Below are 13,267 nucleotides of genomic sequence, written 5' to 3'. Positions count from 1 at the left end.
GGAGCTGTGAACACTGCAGTCTGTTGATTGGTCAATAGAGGATGGTCACTCTGCTCAGGGCTCAGAGTTGTGGCTGGTTTTGAGGCTCATGTAACCACTGTTCATACTGTGGAGAGTTTTATTAGTAAACTGTAACTATAAAATGAAAGGATGTTTTGCTGCCTCTCACAGTAGCTGGAGTCTGAGAAAAAATAACTTAATTCATTGGGCCGACTGCTGGTGACTTTTAAGGTAGAATGTTAACTTGTAATGTTACTCAGTGCATGAGTTCATGACGTGAGTCCATCAGCACACCTTAAATTTTACTGTGACAACTTTGACCATCACTTTAGTTTTTGTATGACATACACTTTTAGTAATGAGTGGATTTTCAAGCGCTTATATATTAATTTCGACCGGATAATGTAAACTGCATATATTCTAATCCTCCCTCAGAGAAAAAGAAAGGGCTATGGCAACACTAAACCCCTGAGCTTGCCTGAGAAGGACTAAATGCACAAACCCACTATTTTTAAATATCCCATGGAGAGAGACTCTCACTGCAGCCTGTTTTTATTTTGTTCTGGAAATGTCGGCGTGCAGCCTCGTTCTGTGGACGATAAACGAGGTTCAGACTTCCCTCTGTCACCAGTAATGAGGAAATACAGTGAGTGCTGGACGGAGCAGTGAGTGACAACAACCCCGCCCACATTTAAGAGTACTGTTTGCGGTGGAAACACAAGGGTCTAGGTACCATGTCTGAAGGGTTACTTTTGGTTTAAAAGGTACCATACCGAAAGTGTTTGGTGAAAATTGGACTTATGCAGGCTGAGCGTCTAACACCCGGTTTAGCGCTCTGCTAACTTGAATGGGGATAAAATCGTGCAGCTAGGCTTCTAGACTTTCTAAATGTTATCAGACAGATAGGGAAATGAGTCATTTCACGGGGGTTGTGATGCTAAAAAAATGAATCCATATTTACAGTCAGTCCATGGAGAAAAGTATTTTTGGGCCCAATGGCATCAGGTGATGGACCCACAAATTGTATTCACTGTTTGGCCACTATGTCAAATTGGTTTTAAAGCCTGATGCTGTTCCTAGGTGCTTGGGTGGCACTAGTTCTCCTGCTTTCAGTTATTCACTGAGGGCAGGGCTCCACTCCATCCACACACATATGGTCACAGACGAGGTGAAGTGAGCGTTACTTAAGTTAACGACAACTTGTTATGTTCCCAGCAATAATGCAGCCCTTGTTTTTTTTTAAATACAATAGCAGTCGAAAATGGACGGACCATACAGAACGTTAACACAATGCAGTGACGCACATTTTCTGGCAATAATGTCGAGAATTTAGTTTAAAAATTCCCGTTATAGACTTTTCTGCATCGAGACATAATCCCAATACATCTACGAATTACTCCCCCGCCTTCTTTTTACTCTGTCTCTTCTTCCTGCCTTATCTGGCAATAAACGTGTGTGAGGTACAAACAAAACTGAAGGTGTATATGTGTGTGTGTGAATGAGATAATAGTTGATATTTGAATTACGCTGAAGCAGCAGCTATCCAAAGTGACTCACATACACACACAGACATATAAACTGAATGTATACACGTCCACTTGTTTACACAATGGCTGGGCGAGAACAAACCAGCCAGCAACACATTTCCAAATAGATGTGAACAGCCCTGACACACTCACTCACACACACACAAATACGTACAGTAGCACTGTGCATAAATTTGCATGTTCCACTCTGTCCTGCCTCAGGCGTCAGGGGAGACGGTCTACCATGTACGGTATTATCTCTGTTCAGATATGCCACTCGAAAGCTTGTTTCCTGGCTTAGTCATATCTGCTTTTCTCTAGGGATGCCATTTCAGGGCACTTCAGTTTATTTTATGCATGCACCCCAGGAGATGCACACCATCTGGGAGAGGCTGTGAGTCATCTGACTATGCTTACTTAAAATAGTTAGGACTCATTATTTTTGGTGTTATTGTTTTTTAAATAGGGAATTAATCAGGTATCAGTTTGTTTTGATCGTTAAAAACAGGGAAAGTAAATAATACAAGAATCTGGGTGGAAGTCTCGTATTAACCGAGCATAATCAGCACCTCACTGCAGCTTCTCAGTTTTTCTCTTCACCTTATTTTACTGGAAGGTTTTCTGAGCTTTTCGTCTTTGCAAGAGGACCTGATTCACTGTAACGTACAGTGAAAAGTATCTCCTTACAGCAGGGGAATGAAAAGGGGCCAGTGATTGGGTTGTTGATCCATCACACATCAGACAGCAGACTTGAATAGACCTTTTTTCAAAGCTTGCATGAGTGATGTGTCTCCCCGCTCCCTTCAAGCCTTTTCAGAATTACATTCCTTTCATATGCCCGTGTTGATCTTTTAAGGATGTCTCCTGTGAAAAGTCTCCTCCCTAAATAATCCGGTCCTTCCCTCTCTGTCACTTTGTCCAGATGAAAAAGAGAAAGCCAAGATCAACTCTGAGGAGCTGCAAATCAAAAAAGTGAAGAAGAAAAAGAAGAAGAAACACAAAGAGGGGGAGAAGCACAAGCGAGTGAAGATGTACCACCGCTCCTGCCAGACCATTTGCGCCGGCCTTCTTCTGCTCCCTCCATCCTCTCCACCTCCCACCTCCTCTCCCTCATCCTCCAATCCCTCTCACAACTCCTCCCTGTCTCCATTCAAGTCCCCTCTACCTGTCTACCCTCCACCCAACAACAAAACTGCACATCATTTACCTTCCTCTCCTACTCTCACCCCCAAATCTCTCTTAAACTGCACCACGCCTCAGCCTTCCCCAACCAAACTCTCGCCGCAGTGCAGCTATCCCGGCATGGCTGGCCTGGAGTTTGCTCCCTACATCCATATAGAGCACCAGCCAAATGGAGGGGCCCTGGTGGCCCATGCCTACACGTCCCAGCTGTCCTCACTCTCCATGGGCCAGAGGCAGAGATTTGCCCAGGAGTTTGTCACCTTGGCTTTCAGCGAGGACTCGTCACAGGTATGACAGAGATATTGACCAGATTGATCCAGAGGTTGCGCTGGACTTTCTGGTTGTCCTTCATTTTGACAGACAGGGGTGTAAAAAACTCTGTCATAAACTATTATTACCTGTCATTTAAATGTTTATTCTTTTAATGATGATAAGAGATATTTAATAGCACAATTGTCATCAAGTAATTTTCAGTACGTACAGAACAAGCTTATGGATTATGTATTTATAAGCAGGGGTGTAGTGCTATTTGTTTAAGTACCACAGCACACTCAGGACGCACACTAAGATGTGGCTCGTTTCAAGAGTTGGGGGCTGGAGCCTATCCTAGCTGACATCTGGCGGGAGGCGGAGTACACCCTGGACAGGTCGCCAGACTATGACAGGGCTGACACATAGAGACAGACAACCATTCACGCTCACATTTACACCTACGGACAATTTAGAGTCACCAGTTAACCTGCATGTCTTTGGACCGTGGGAAGAAGCTGGAGCACCCTGAGAAAACCCACGCTGACACGGAGAGAACATGCAAACTCTGCACAGAAGGGCTCCCCCACCCCCAGGGTTACCTTCACAAATTAGTGTTTGCTGCTATATTATTGCTCTAAAAAACGTATATGGTCTCTTTAACTCTGGAGAGGCAAAACTGTAGATTTTGGAGCCTATTTTTCATATCTGTAAAACTTTTAAGTCATGATGAACTGCAGATTTATCCAAATGTAGAGGGGGTGCAAATAGTGAGTGTTTTTAAGGGAAATTGAAGAAAAGTACATTTGTTTCAAAAGTTTTTATTCTTTGCACAAATTATTCAACTAATAAAAACTAATATTCTTCAAATAAAGTTTAATGGTTAAAAAAATTCAGTCAATAACAGAAAATATACGGTCAACGCAACGTCTCAGTTGATCAGCTGGTGTTGAGTTCAGTGCAGTCTGGTGCACCTGCTATTTTTAACACTAAAAATTTGTTTAGGTGGGTGTTTTTTTTTCTTTCCATTTCATTACTGTCCTTGTGTTTCAGGTAGCTCATGTCATGGGAATTGTCTCTCTTGCGTGATACACAGCTTGAATATACTCAAGTGATCATTGGATGCTCAAGTGCTTAAAAAAGTCTACATGAATTTCAACTGGATTACCGGCATGCAAATTGTAAATATTCTGCTTCCTCTCTTGGAGGAAATAAAGTACTGGTGCATTGATACAGTGCGCTCCAGCAGCACTACACCCCTGAGAGCAAATATGAATAGAGACACCAACCATGCACAGCCACTTTTGACATTCAGCTACAGTGACATTTTGCAATGGTATGTAACAATATAGCCAACCAATGCAATGGTTACAGCAAGCCAGATAGCAAGGTCATGCATGTCAGATCAAAGATAAGACTAGACAACGCTGCTATCTGGACAGGGGTGTGTGCTATTTTTACCCTTATAGAATTTGTTTCGGTGGTTTTATTTTGTAGATTTCATTGCTGTCTTTGTTTTCCAGGCAGCTCATTACGTCATGGGAATCGTCCACGGAGAAGCCAGCTACCTGCCGGACTTCTTGGACTACTTCTCAACCAAGTTCCCATCAGCTCCGGTCAAAATGGAAATACTGGGAAAGAAGGACATCGAAACCACCACTATGGTTAATTTCTACTCTCAGGTCAGTCAGGCACAATCACACACACACATGCAAACATCACTTTGAGGGAGAATATGTATGTTCGGGTGGGATATCGGTGGGATACAATACTGCAACTGAACGGACATATTGCTCATCTGAAAAGCTGATTTACACAGTTTTTGTCTTTGGTTATTCTGGAGTGGTAGAAAAAAAGAGCACAGAGCAGATGGTGAGCTGGCGGACATGAAAAGTAGAAATGGTCAATGTCCAAACTAGCAAGCCTCTTACGTCCTGTCCTCTGTATCTATTTCACTGACTATCACGACTGCCCGTCAACACAGGAACTGTTGAGACACCATCTAGGTGTTTATCCGAGGCCTGAGAAAGTACTTAAAACATGTTGCTCTCATGAAGTCACATGATGCAGTGGGTGTAATCTGAGGTCATATGACAGTGGGAACACACTGTCAGTGAAGTGCAACAGAAAACAATGACGGTGCGATACAGTTACAACTGTCTACACAACTTTCTCACACATGCAGTCACACAGGAGGAGGTGGCGGCCTCCTAATCACTCACTAGAAATCAAATCTGTTTACACGCACAGACAGGTGCATTAGGGCCGCAACTAATGATTATTTTCATTATCAATTAATCATTTTGTCAAACATGCTCTGTGTAAGTTCCCAGAGCCCAAGGTGACGTCCTCAAATTGTTTTATCCAACCAACAGTCCAGAAATCCAAAGCTAGTCTGTTTATTATTATGATAATCATAATAATAATACATTTTATTTATAGGCACCGTTCATGACACTCAAGGTCACCTTACAGGCAAAGATAGAGAAAATTACAGCAGATAAAAAGTCAACTATTTCTATTTGAGAGAGGTGAGTTTTGAGGTGCGATTTGAAAGTGGAGAGAGAGTTGATGCTACGAATGTCCGGTGGAGGGAGTTTCAGAGGTGGGGGCAGAGCGGCTGAAGGCTCTAGACCCCGTGGTGGTCAGAATGGGTGGTGGGACAGTGAGGTGACTGGAAGAGAAAGACCTGAGAGTGCGGGTGGGGGTGTGGATGTGCAAGAGTTGGGACTACCATGTAACGCAAGAGAAAGCATGAAATTCTCACATTTAAGATAGATGAAAAACGACAAACATTTGGCTTTCTTGCTTAAAAATAATACTAAAATAGTTACGTATCGAAAAAAGTTTCCAATTGTTTTTCTGTCAGTCGACTTATCAATTAATCAACCAATCATTGCAGTTCTATGAAAAAGTGGCATTGCAATGGTATGAGATTTTCATGGTATGATAACCGTCTCAGGAAATAATGCAGCAAATGTACACGGTATGATAACCATCAAGTATTATATCTCAAAACTGATATATCACTGCAACCCTACTTCTCAGACTGTTTTAGTTGAATATTTGAAAGACATAAAGAGGTAAAACTCTCCAGTATTTTACAAGAAAAAGAGGAAACAAAAGAAGCAAGGATTTAAACAGAGTCAAAAAATAAACAGATGAAAGTTCTTCCTGATAATTATCTCACAACCTCTTCGATTCGTCAGGCGACTCTCAGGTTGGGAACCACTGGGTGCACACGTGCATGTACTCACACCTTAGTTTCGACTGAAATGTGTCATGTTGCAGCCCTGGTGTGGTGCAGGGAAAAACATCATTGTTTGTGAATGAGTTTTAGCTCAAGACTCTGTAGCTTTGTGTCTGTTGTGTGCTTTGGTTGTTTTTATAAATTCAGCTTAGTGTTTGCGTGTCTGACTTTTGTAGAACTCAACTCAACTCAAATTATTCATAAAGCACATTTAAAAATAACTCATGTTGACCAAAGTGCTGTAGAAAAGGAATAAGTCGCTAAAGACATATACATGAGAGACAACGTAACTCTGAGGTACACAGCTCATACATTTAGAGACAACACACACAGGTAGACATCAGAGAAAGCCACGACAGGGGGGCTTAAACGCTAATTTATGAAAGTAGGTTTTGAGCTACTGTAGGATTTAAAGAGCCAATGGAGGGGGCAGATCTGATCGGGAGAGGGATCCTCTTCCTCAGTTTGAGGGCAGACACAACAAAGGCACAATCACCCCTGAGCCTGAATCTGGAGCTGGACTATAAATACTTTGTTTTTCACATTTGCGTCAAAGATATTTTGCTGCTTTGTGATTTTTCTGTTATTATACAGCATATGAACAGAAAGAGAGTTGAGTCATTGAATGGCTCGACCTCTGGGTCAGTGTTCTGTATGCGTTAGCAAAGGTCAAGGAAACATTACAAAGAGACAATCAGAAACTTAGAGATGAATGGAGAGGTTTAGCTACAGTACAAGTTAAAGGAGAGGATGGAGGAATATTGGGGGGAATAAAGACTGGATGACTGCTGTGTGAGAGTGAGAAAGTTGTATTGTTGAGGCTCTAACCATCTGGTTCGAGCATCTGCCTCAGTCTGTCCAGGCTTTAACAGCTTTTGGCATTGATACAGATATCTTGATTTCTCCGAGTAAATGACAACATTAACAATGACAGCAGAGTTGTGTGCAGAGTGCAGGTGGGGACTGCTGCTCTCACTTCAGCTCCCTCTTAATCTTACAAAGCAAAGTTTAAGTGAGAGCGAGAAAGGGGAAGCAAGAGGACAGCATGTGAGATAGTGAAAAGAGGAGGGAAGTCAGCTCAGATACAAGGGGTGAAAGGTGGTGAGAAAGTGAGGAGCTGCAGAAGAAGAAAGGTTGATATCAGAATAGAGAGGTGACAGGAAAGGAAGCAGGAGAATGTTAAAGCAAGAAGTGAGACTGTGAGAGATGATTGCTCGCAGCAAGTTGGGTTAGAGAGTCAAAACCAACACAAAAAGATGTTTTTCTTCTTCTCTTTTCAAAAGCACAAGTATGGCAGCCGCTCACCCACTTCTCAACGCACTGCACAACCTTTTGAGGACAACTGGAAAAACAAGAAATGTGTGTGTGCTGCTACTGGTGTCTGTCCGGATTGTCTCCCGCGAGCACAGCGACACAGCTAGACCTCTTCATTTAGAGCTGTCCCATGTCCATAGTACACTAATGAAAAGCCCTTTGTTACCTCAAACCTCCTGAGTGGCTTTGTATTGAGATACTGCCTGCTCGTTTTCAATGTGAGTGCAGGCTACCTCACTGTGGGAGAGTGTGTGTGTGTGTGTGTGTGTGTGTGTGTGTGTGTGGTACTACAGGGGGTAGAGGAGTTTATGCTCTCTATCGCTCTCCTCCTGGCTATTTTCTTTCTTATTATGAAATATTCATAATGTTATTCCGTGTGTTTGTTTCAGTTTTGGCCAGTTCTGCTTCGACAAACACATCTTTGATCTCGGCATGTGTCTGAATAAATTATACCGAAAATAATGAATGAATTAAACCCTTAAATTGTCCTTTGTGTAAAAGGAGTTTTCTCCGCAAACCTGTGTCCAGAGCTGTCCCTTTAAGAGTAGTGTTCCTTGCAGGGCTAACGTCATTGTCCACTGGTCTTGTTAATTTTTTTTCCCCCTCCCTTCCAGCTCTCAGCAGTGACCTTGGGAAGTAGACATACAGTCCACACACACACAAACAGATGTGAGCATGCACACTGATATATATACACAACACGGGCACACACACACACACACACACACACACACACACACACACACACATAGAGGCAGATTAATGATTTCTCTCACACATTTTTCCTCCACCTTTCTTTCTCTCCAGCTCTCCCTCTCTTTAGTGTCTCCCTCCCTCTGTGTTAGTTTGTCATTCTCTCTCTTTTATCCCTCCACTCTGTTGTTTGGCTCTCTGTTCCAGTTGCTGGACAGCTGCTTTTTGTAATGTGTGTGTGTGTGTGTGTGTGTGTGTGTGTGAGAGAGAGAGAGAGGAAAATGGCCTCCAATGTTCTTTGCTGTGTTTGGTGCATTTATTCTCCTGTATAGATTTGGTTTTATCCCTGTGCTGCCGGAGTATGAGACACAATCACCTGCGTACGTTTTCACTTGATAATGAGCTGTGTGTGTGTGTGTGTGTGTGTGTGTGTGTGTGTGTGTGTGTGTTCACAATTTGACTGCAGGTATCAAAGTTGCTCTGCTGCCGCTCAGGCTGCGTGTGAGTGTTTTGTATTCAGTACCCGACTGAAGGCATTTTCAGCGGTGCTAAGGATTATAGAAGATTACAGCACTCTATTTTCTCAGGGCAACTGCAGCTCGACAGTCAATACATGATGTGCTCCGGCAGTGAGGTAATTTGGTCTTTCCGGTTTAGTCGCTAAGTAATAATTTAGTTATGACATCAGATTAATATAAGGCAGAAGGACAGACTGCAGCTTTTTAATATGATATTAATCTGTCCGCACAGTTTGTTCATGCGCAGGTTTAGACTTGGTATCTGGCAATTCTGGCAAATGCGAGATGGGCAGGCCCACCAAGCAGTAGAGTGTGATTCCTGTCGCACATGACAGGACATAACTTTACCGACTGCTGTATTGTCCTTCCTGAAATTAGTGGCCGTGGATTCGGTTGTTTGATTTAACTCACTTATTGTAAAATTCTGAAACCATTCTTCCATTATTTGTGACTTTGATGGTGCAAAATAACAATTGCGTAGTGTAACATTAACACAGATAATTTGTACCAACTCAGTCTTAACAAGATTTCTAGCTAGTTTTGTTAAGCTAAACGTCAAAGCAATGTAACGTCCATCAATGCTAATAATGTAATGCAGGTCACGAAATGTTTAGAGCTAGTTTACTAGCTAGTTTGCAGGATATATCTCTGAAAAAAGGGTGATTAATTTCATCAGATGAAATTTGAATCCAGTTTGAACAGCACCAATATTTTTGTAGAAAATAAGCCAGGCTTTCTCTGAATGCAGGACCAGCCTTCATGCATCTTAAAATTAGGAATATGTGTGCTTGAACTGCCACCATGAGTGTCCACATGTCCTCACATAGCCTGAACAAGATAATTGTTGACCGTGTCATGACATCTCATCTTAGTTTATCGTTTTCCGCCCCCATTTTTGTGTCTTTACAATGAAGTAATAACTAACATTAGTATGAGCCAAAACCAGCTGTGCATTGATGGTAAAGGAACAGATGCCTCTAAATAACCTTTCTTGTGCCCCACAGGCCAATTATAACAATAGATGTTCTTGTCCTACGTAAACCGATGATCTACGCCCCACCATACCTGTCTCCCAACGGGCCACAAGGCCATTGCCAGGAATGTGAGGGGAAAAAATTGCGGTAAAATAATTGATGTTGGAACAGGCTAACTATACTGTAAGGCAGCAATTGGTACCGATTGTTGTCACCTCCCCCTGCACGTTCAAGTGGATCCACCCATGTAATGTTGCAGGTCAAGCAGACACAATTAGGCTTGCCAGACGATAATTACCAAGGCCAGATTATGTCCCCAGCCCACCCTGCTCATGCATTTAGTCTCATAGCTGTATAAGAGCATTCACAACAATGCTCTGTAATGTAAAGCAGTTCGCTAACAGCTAGCACGTTTAGGGGCATGACTGGAAAAAGGAATATGGACTGCGACTCATTTGATGGACAAGTTTGAAAGAAGAATTCCGTTGTAAATTTAATCTCAGTTGTTCTGTCAGATGGTTTAATAATAATGATAAGAGTAATGATTCAACAGGTTTTGGTGCACTACAGTATTGTATCAGATCTATGACCCGTTTGTAGCAGAGATATTAACCCAGGCACCCAGCAGATCACTGATGAATTTATTAGAAATGTTTTATCAACAGAATATTATCCTGATCAGCTGAAAAGAAAATATATTTTACCAGAATACAAAGACAGAGAACATGAGGAAATAGTATTTGTCTGAAACAAACAACAATGCCGTTTGAATTTTTGGTGCTCTGTTTGACAAAAACACTTGTTTACATCAGTTGATTAGCTGTTTACTGCTCCACAGTTTCGGGTTAAACATCATCTCAGCTGAGAACGTTATTAGCCAGCTTCAGCTTATCTGACTCCACCACTGTAGACATCCTGCACTTTCATATACTCTGACCTGAGGGCAGCACTGTTGCACTTGGCCTCACAACCATCTCTAGCACAGTGTTTACAAAACAAGCCTAGAGTTTGCATCAGTCTCGCATTGCAGTGTTTAAAGCAACCATTACATTACAGTAATTCAAAGTGTTTTTGTGCATTCACGTGTGTGTGTGTGTGTGTGTGTGTGTGTGTGTATGTGGGTTACAGAAGTAAAGGATTATGTAAGAAAAGTTTGCGCGATCGTGCCTGTAGTCAGCAGCCAGAAAACTTTATTGTGACACAGGCACAGTAATAGACTAATAGACTTAGCTCTCTGGAGACTGATAATGATTAAGGAAGAGAGATGCACAGAGCTGGCAGAGAGAGGAAGAAGCACACAGACACACTGAGGTCCTAGAGAGGTCAGCGCGATGATGTCATGCCATGAACTCAGCTAGAGAGAGTGGAGGATGTGTTGATGAAAGGAGGGGAACTTGTTATAGAATTAACAAGTGGTTACAGTGGCTGCACCAGAGACGGAAAGCAGACCAGGAAAAGAGAGATCTAATAGACTTCCCACGGGGGACGTGAGCATTATAAGGGATAGAGACAGAGGAGGAGACGAAGAGGCTGACAGAGAAAAGAGATAATCAGAGTTAAACAGAAAGTGGGAAGTAGAGAGGGAGTTAGACTTAAAGATGTACCGCGTTTAGCAGAGGAAAGTGACAGCAGGCGGGAGATGACAGCGATGATAATTATGTATAATGATGTCAGCCTTTTAATCTTGAGAATTTGCTGACCTGGAATACCAAATGAGATGCAGTATATTTTAGACACAAAGTTGTGTCTTTTTGTTGCTTATTTTCTAAGTTTAGCAGTAAAAGAAACGAGTAAATTCAATGTTGGTCATTTGTTTTCACAAAGTGTGTTTACACGCACGTACACAGAGGCGAGGAAGTACTGGAGCATCTTGAACAGTAGCGCTCAGAGGAAGTCTGTCACATTTCCTGTTTCCTTCTGTTTGCCTTCACATATTATAGACAAACTGTGTGTGTGTGTGTGTCTGAGAATGCGAGTGAGTCATTGTTAAATTTATCCGTTTATTCGAGGCTGAGGTAGTGTTTCCTAATACTCCTCCTGTGATCATGAGAGACTTCTCTTTGCTAACATCGTGGGGGTTATTCTTCTGCTAAATTATGCATCGTGTAAACTCACAGATACATAGGAAGAGGAAAAGAAGAGACGCTCACAAGCATACACGGTTATAAGTACACGGGAAGATGAATGCCTGCACTCACAGATGCACACGTACTGGCTGAGGAACACAAGTGCTTGTAAGCAAGAAGGCGTTTGAATCCATGTGTGCACACAAACACATTTCCCTCTCAGTATCTAGGTCATTGACTCTGTGACTATTTAAAGTTGCGATGTGTTTACGCGCGCCGAGTGAGTATTTCAAGCTTTTAGTCATCATCATCATCTTAGGAGGATATTACACAGTGTCGTGGCACGGATGCAGTGAAATGAAGTGAACAAACAAACACAGCCACATGGCTCGGCCTGTGTGGGCATGATGAACTGATTTATTTCGTTAATTTATCACATATTAAAACACCAAGGCATTTCATGCATGTAATGAGACCAATTTACAAGTGAACATCACTGCTGATAGGACAACACGCTGACTTTTAAGGGGATCAACTCTATGTCCTATACCTGCAATGTGGACAGGTTGCTTCATCCACTGAGCCATAACAACATATTCTATATACTATGGTTGAAATGATAAGTAGATTAATAGTTAGCTGATCAATAGATTATCCAAAATGTTGACTAATTCCTAAACTAATATACAAAGTTAGCTAGCTACAGCCTCGAATCACTTTAGCTGTGTCTCAATTCAGGGGCTGCAGCCTTTTGTAGGCTGCATTTGAAGACAGATTGCGTCACATTGGTGCAACCAAGGCTCCTTCAAATGCAGCTGTGAATACCTGTCTTCTTTCCCAGATTTTGGATGATGCAGTGGATAAATCCTTTGTGGCCCATTGCGTGCCGGTGATGATTTTATGTTAAGTTAAGTAACAGTTGTTAACTAGCTAACGGTTAATTGTTGTTAACATCAATCTCTCAACAATCTCTAGGTCTGTGATTTAGGGCTAACTAACTTACTAGTTCACTCCCTATTTTGTCAAGCGCAACTAGTTGCTAAATAACAGGAATGCCAACGGATTGGGGCAAGAACAACTGGTGATACAACCAGAAAATCCTCCGCAGACAAGACATCTCATTTCTGGGACTGTCTGGTTCGGCTGACAAGGCCTTCAAAGGCTGCAGCCCCTGAATTGAGACCCAGCTAGTGTGTCCTCTGTGGCGCAGCCTGCTGCTACAGACCACCATGCCAGGAGGAGACCAGGCAGCAGCTCTGGAGTTGGACCTCCACTTAGCATCTGCAGCAACAGCAATACAGCCAGCACAAACCCCAGTCTCAGGGAACCTGACAGCCCTGACTCTCCACCGGATCAGCAAACTTTCTGTTGCTGCTGTTACACGTTTGACTCAAGGCTGCCTGGGGTTTGCACTAGCCGAATTTGAGCTGCTACAGCCGCCATCTGAGTATCTGGCTTGCAAGCTGCTGCCTGCTCCTCTCTTGGTGAAACAGTC

At 42.6% G+C, this 13,267-nt stretch overlaps 1 protein-coding gene across 1 annotated transcript in view; it reads left to right on the top strand.

The window, feature by feature from the left end:
- The window catches only part of LOC117248975 (uncharacterized), a 63,521-nt gene that overhangs the window by 23,464 nt on the left and 26,790 nt on the right, over positions 1–13,267 (top strand). Inside the window, exons 3-4 of the mRNA XM_033614246.2 lie at positions 2,449–2,996; positions 4,481–4,639. Of these exons, the coding sequence (XP_033470137.2) occupies positions 2,449–2,996; positions 4,481–4,639 (707 nt within the window). The remainder of the gene's footprint in view (positions 1–2,448; positions 2,997–4,480; positions 4,640–13,267) is intronic.

This window comes from Epinephelus lanceolatus, chromosome 23 (assembly GCF_041903045.1).
Source record: "Epinephelus lanceolatus isolate andai-2023 chromosome 23, ASM4190304v1, whole genome shotgun sequence".
NCBI lineage: Eukaryota > Metazoa > Chordata > Actinopteri > Perciformes > Serranidae > Epinephelus > Epinephelus lanceolatus.
The sequence above is the reverse complement of the archived record's forward strand: the minus strand, read 5'-3'. Positions and strand labels throughout refer to the sequence as shown.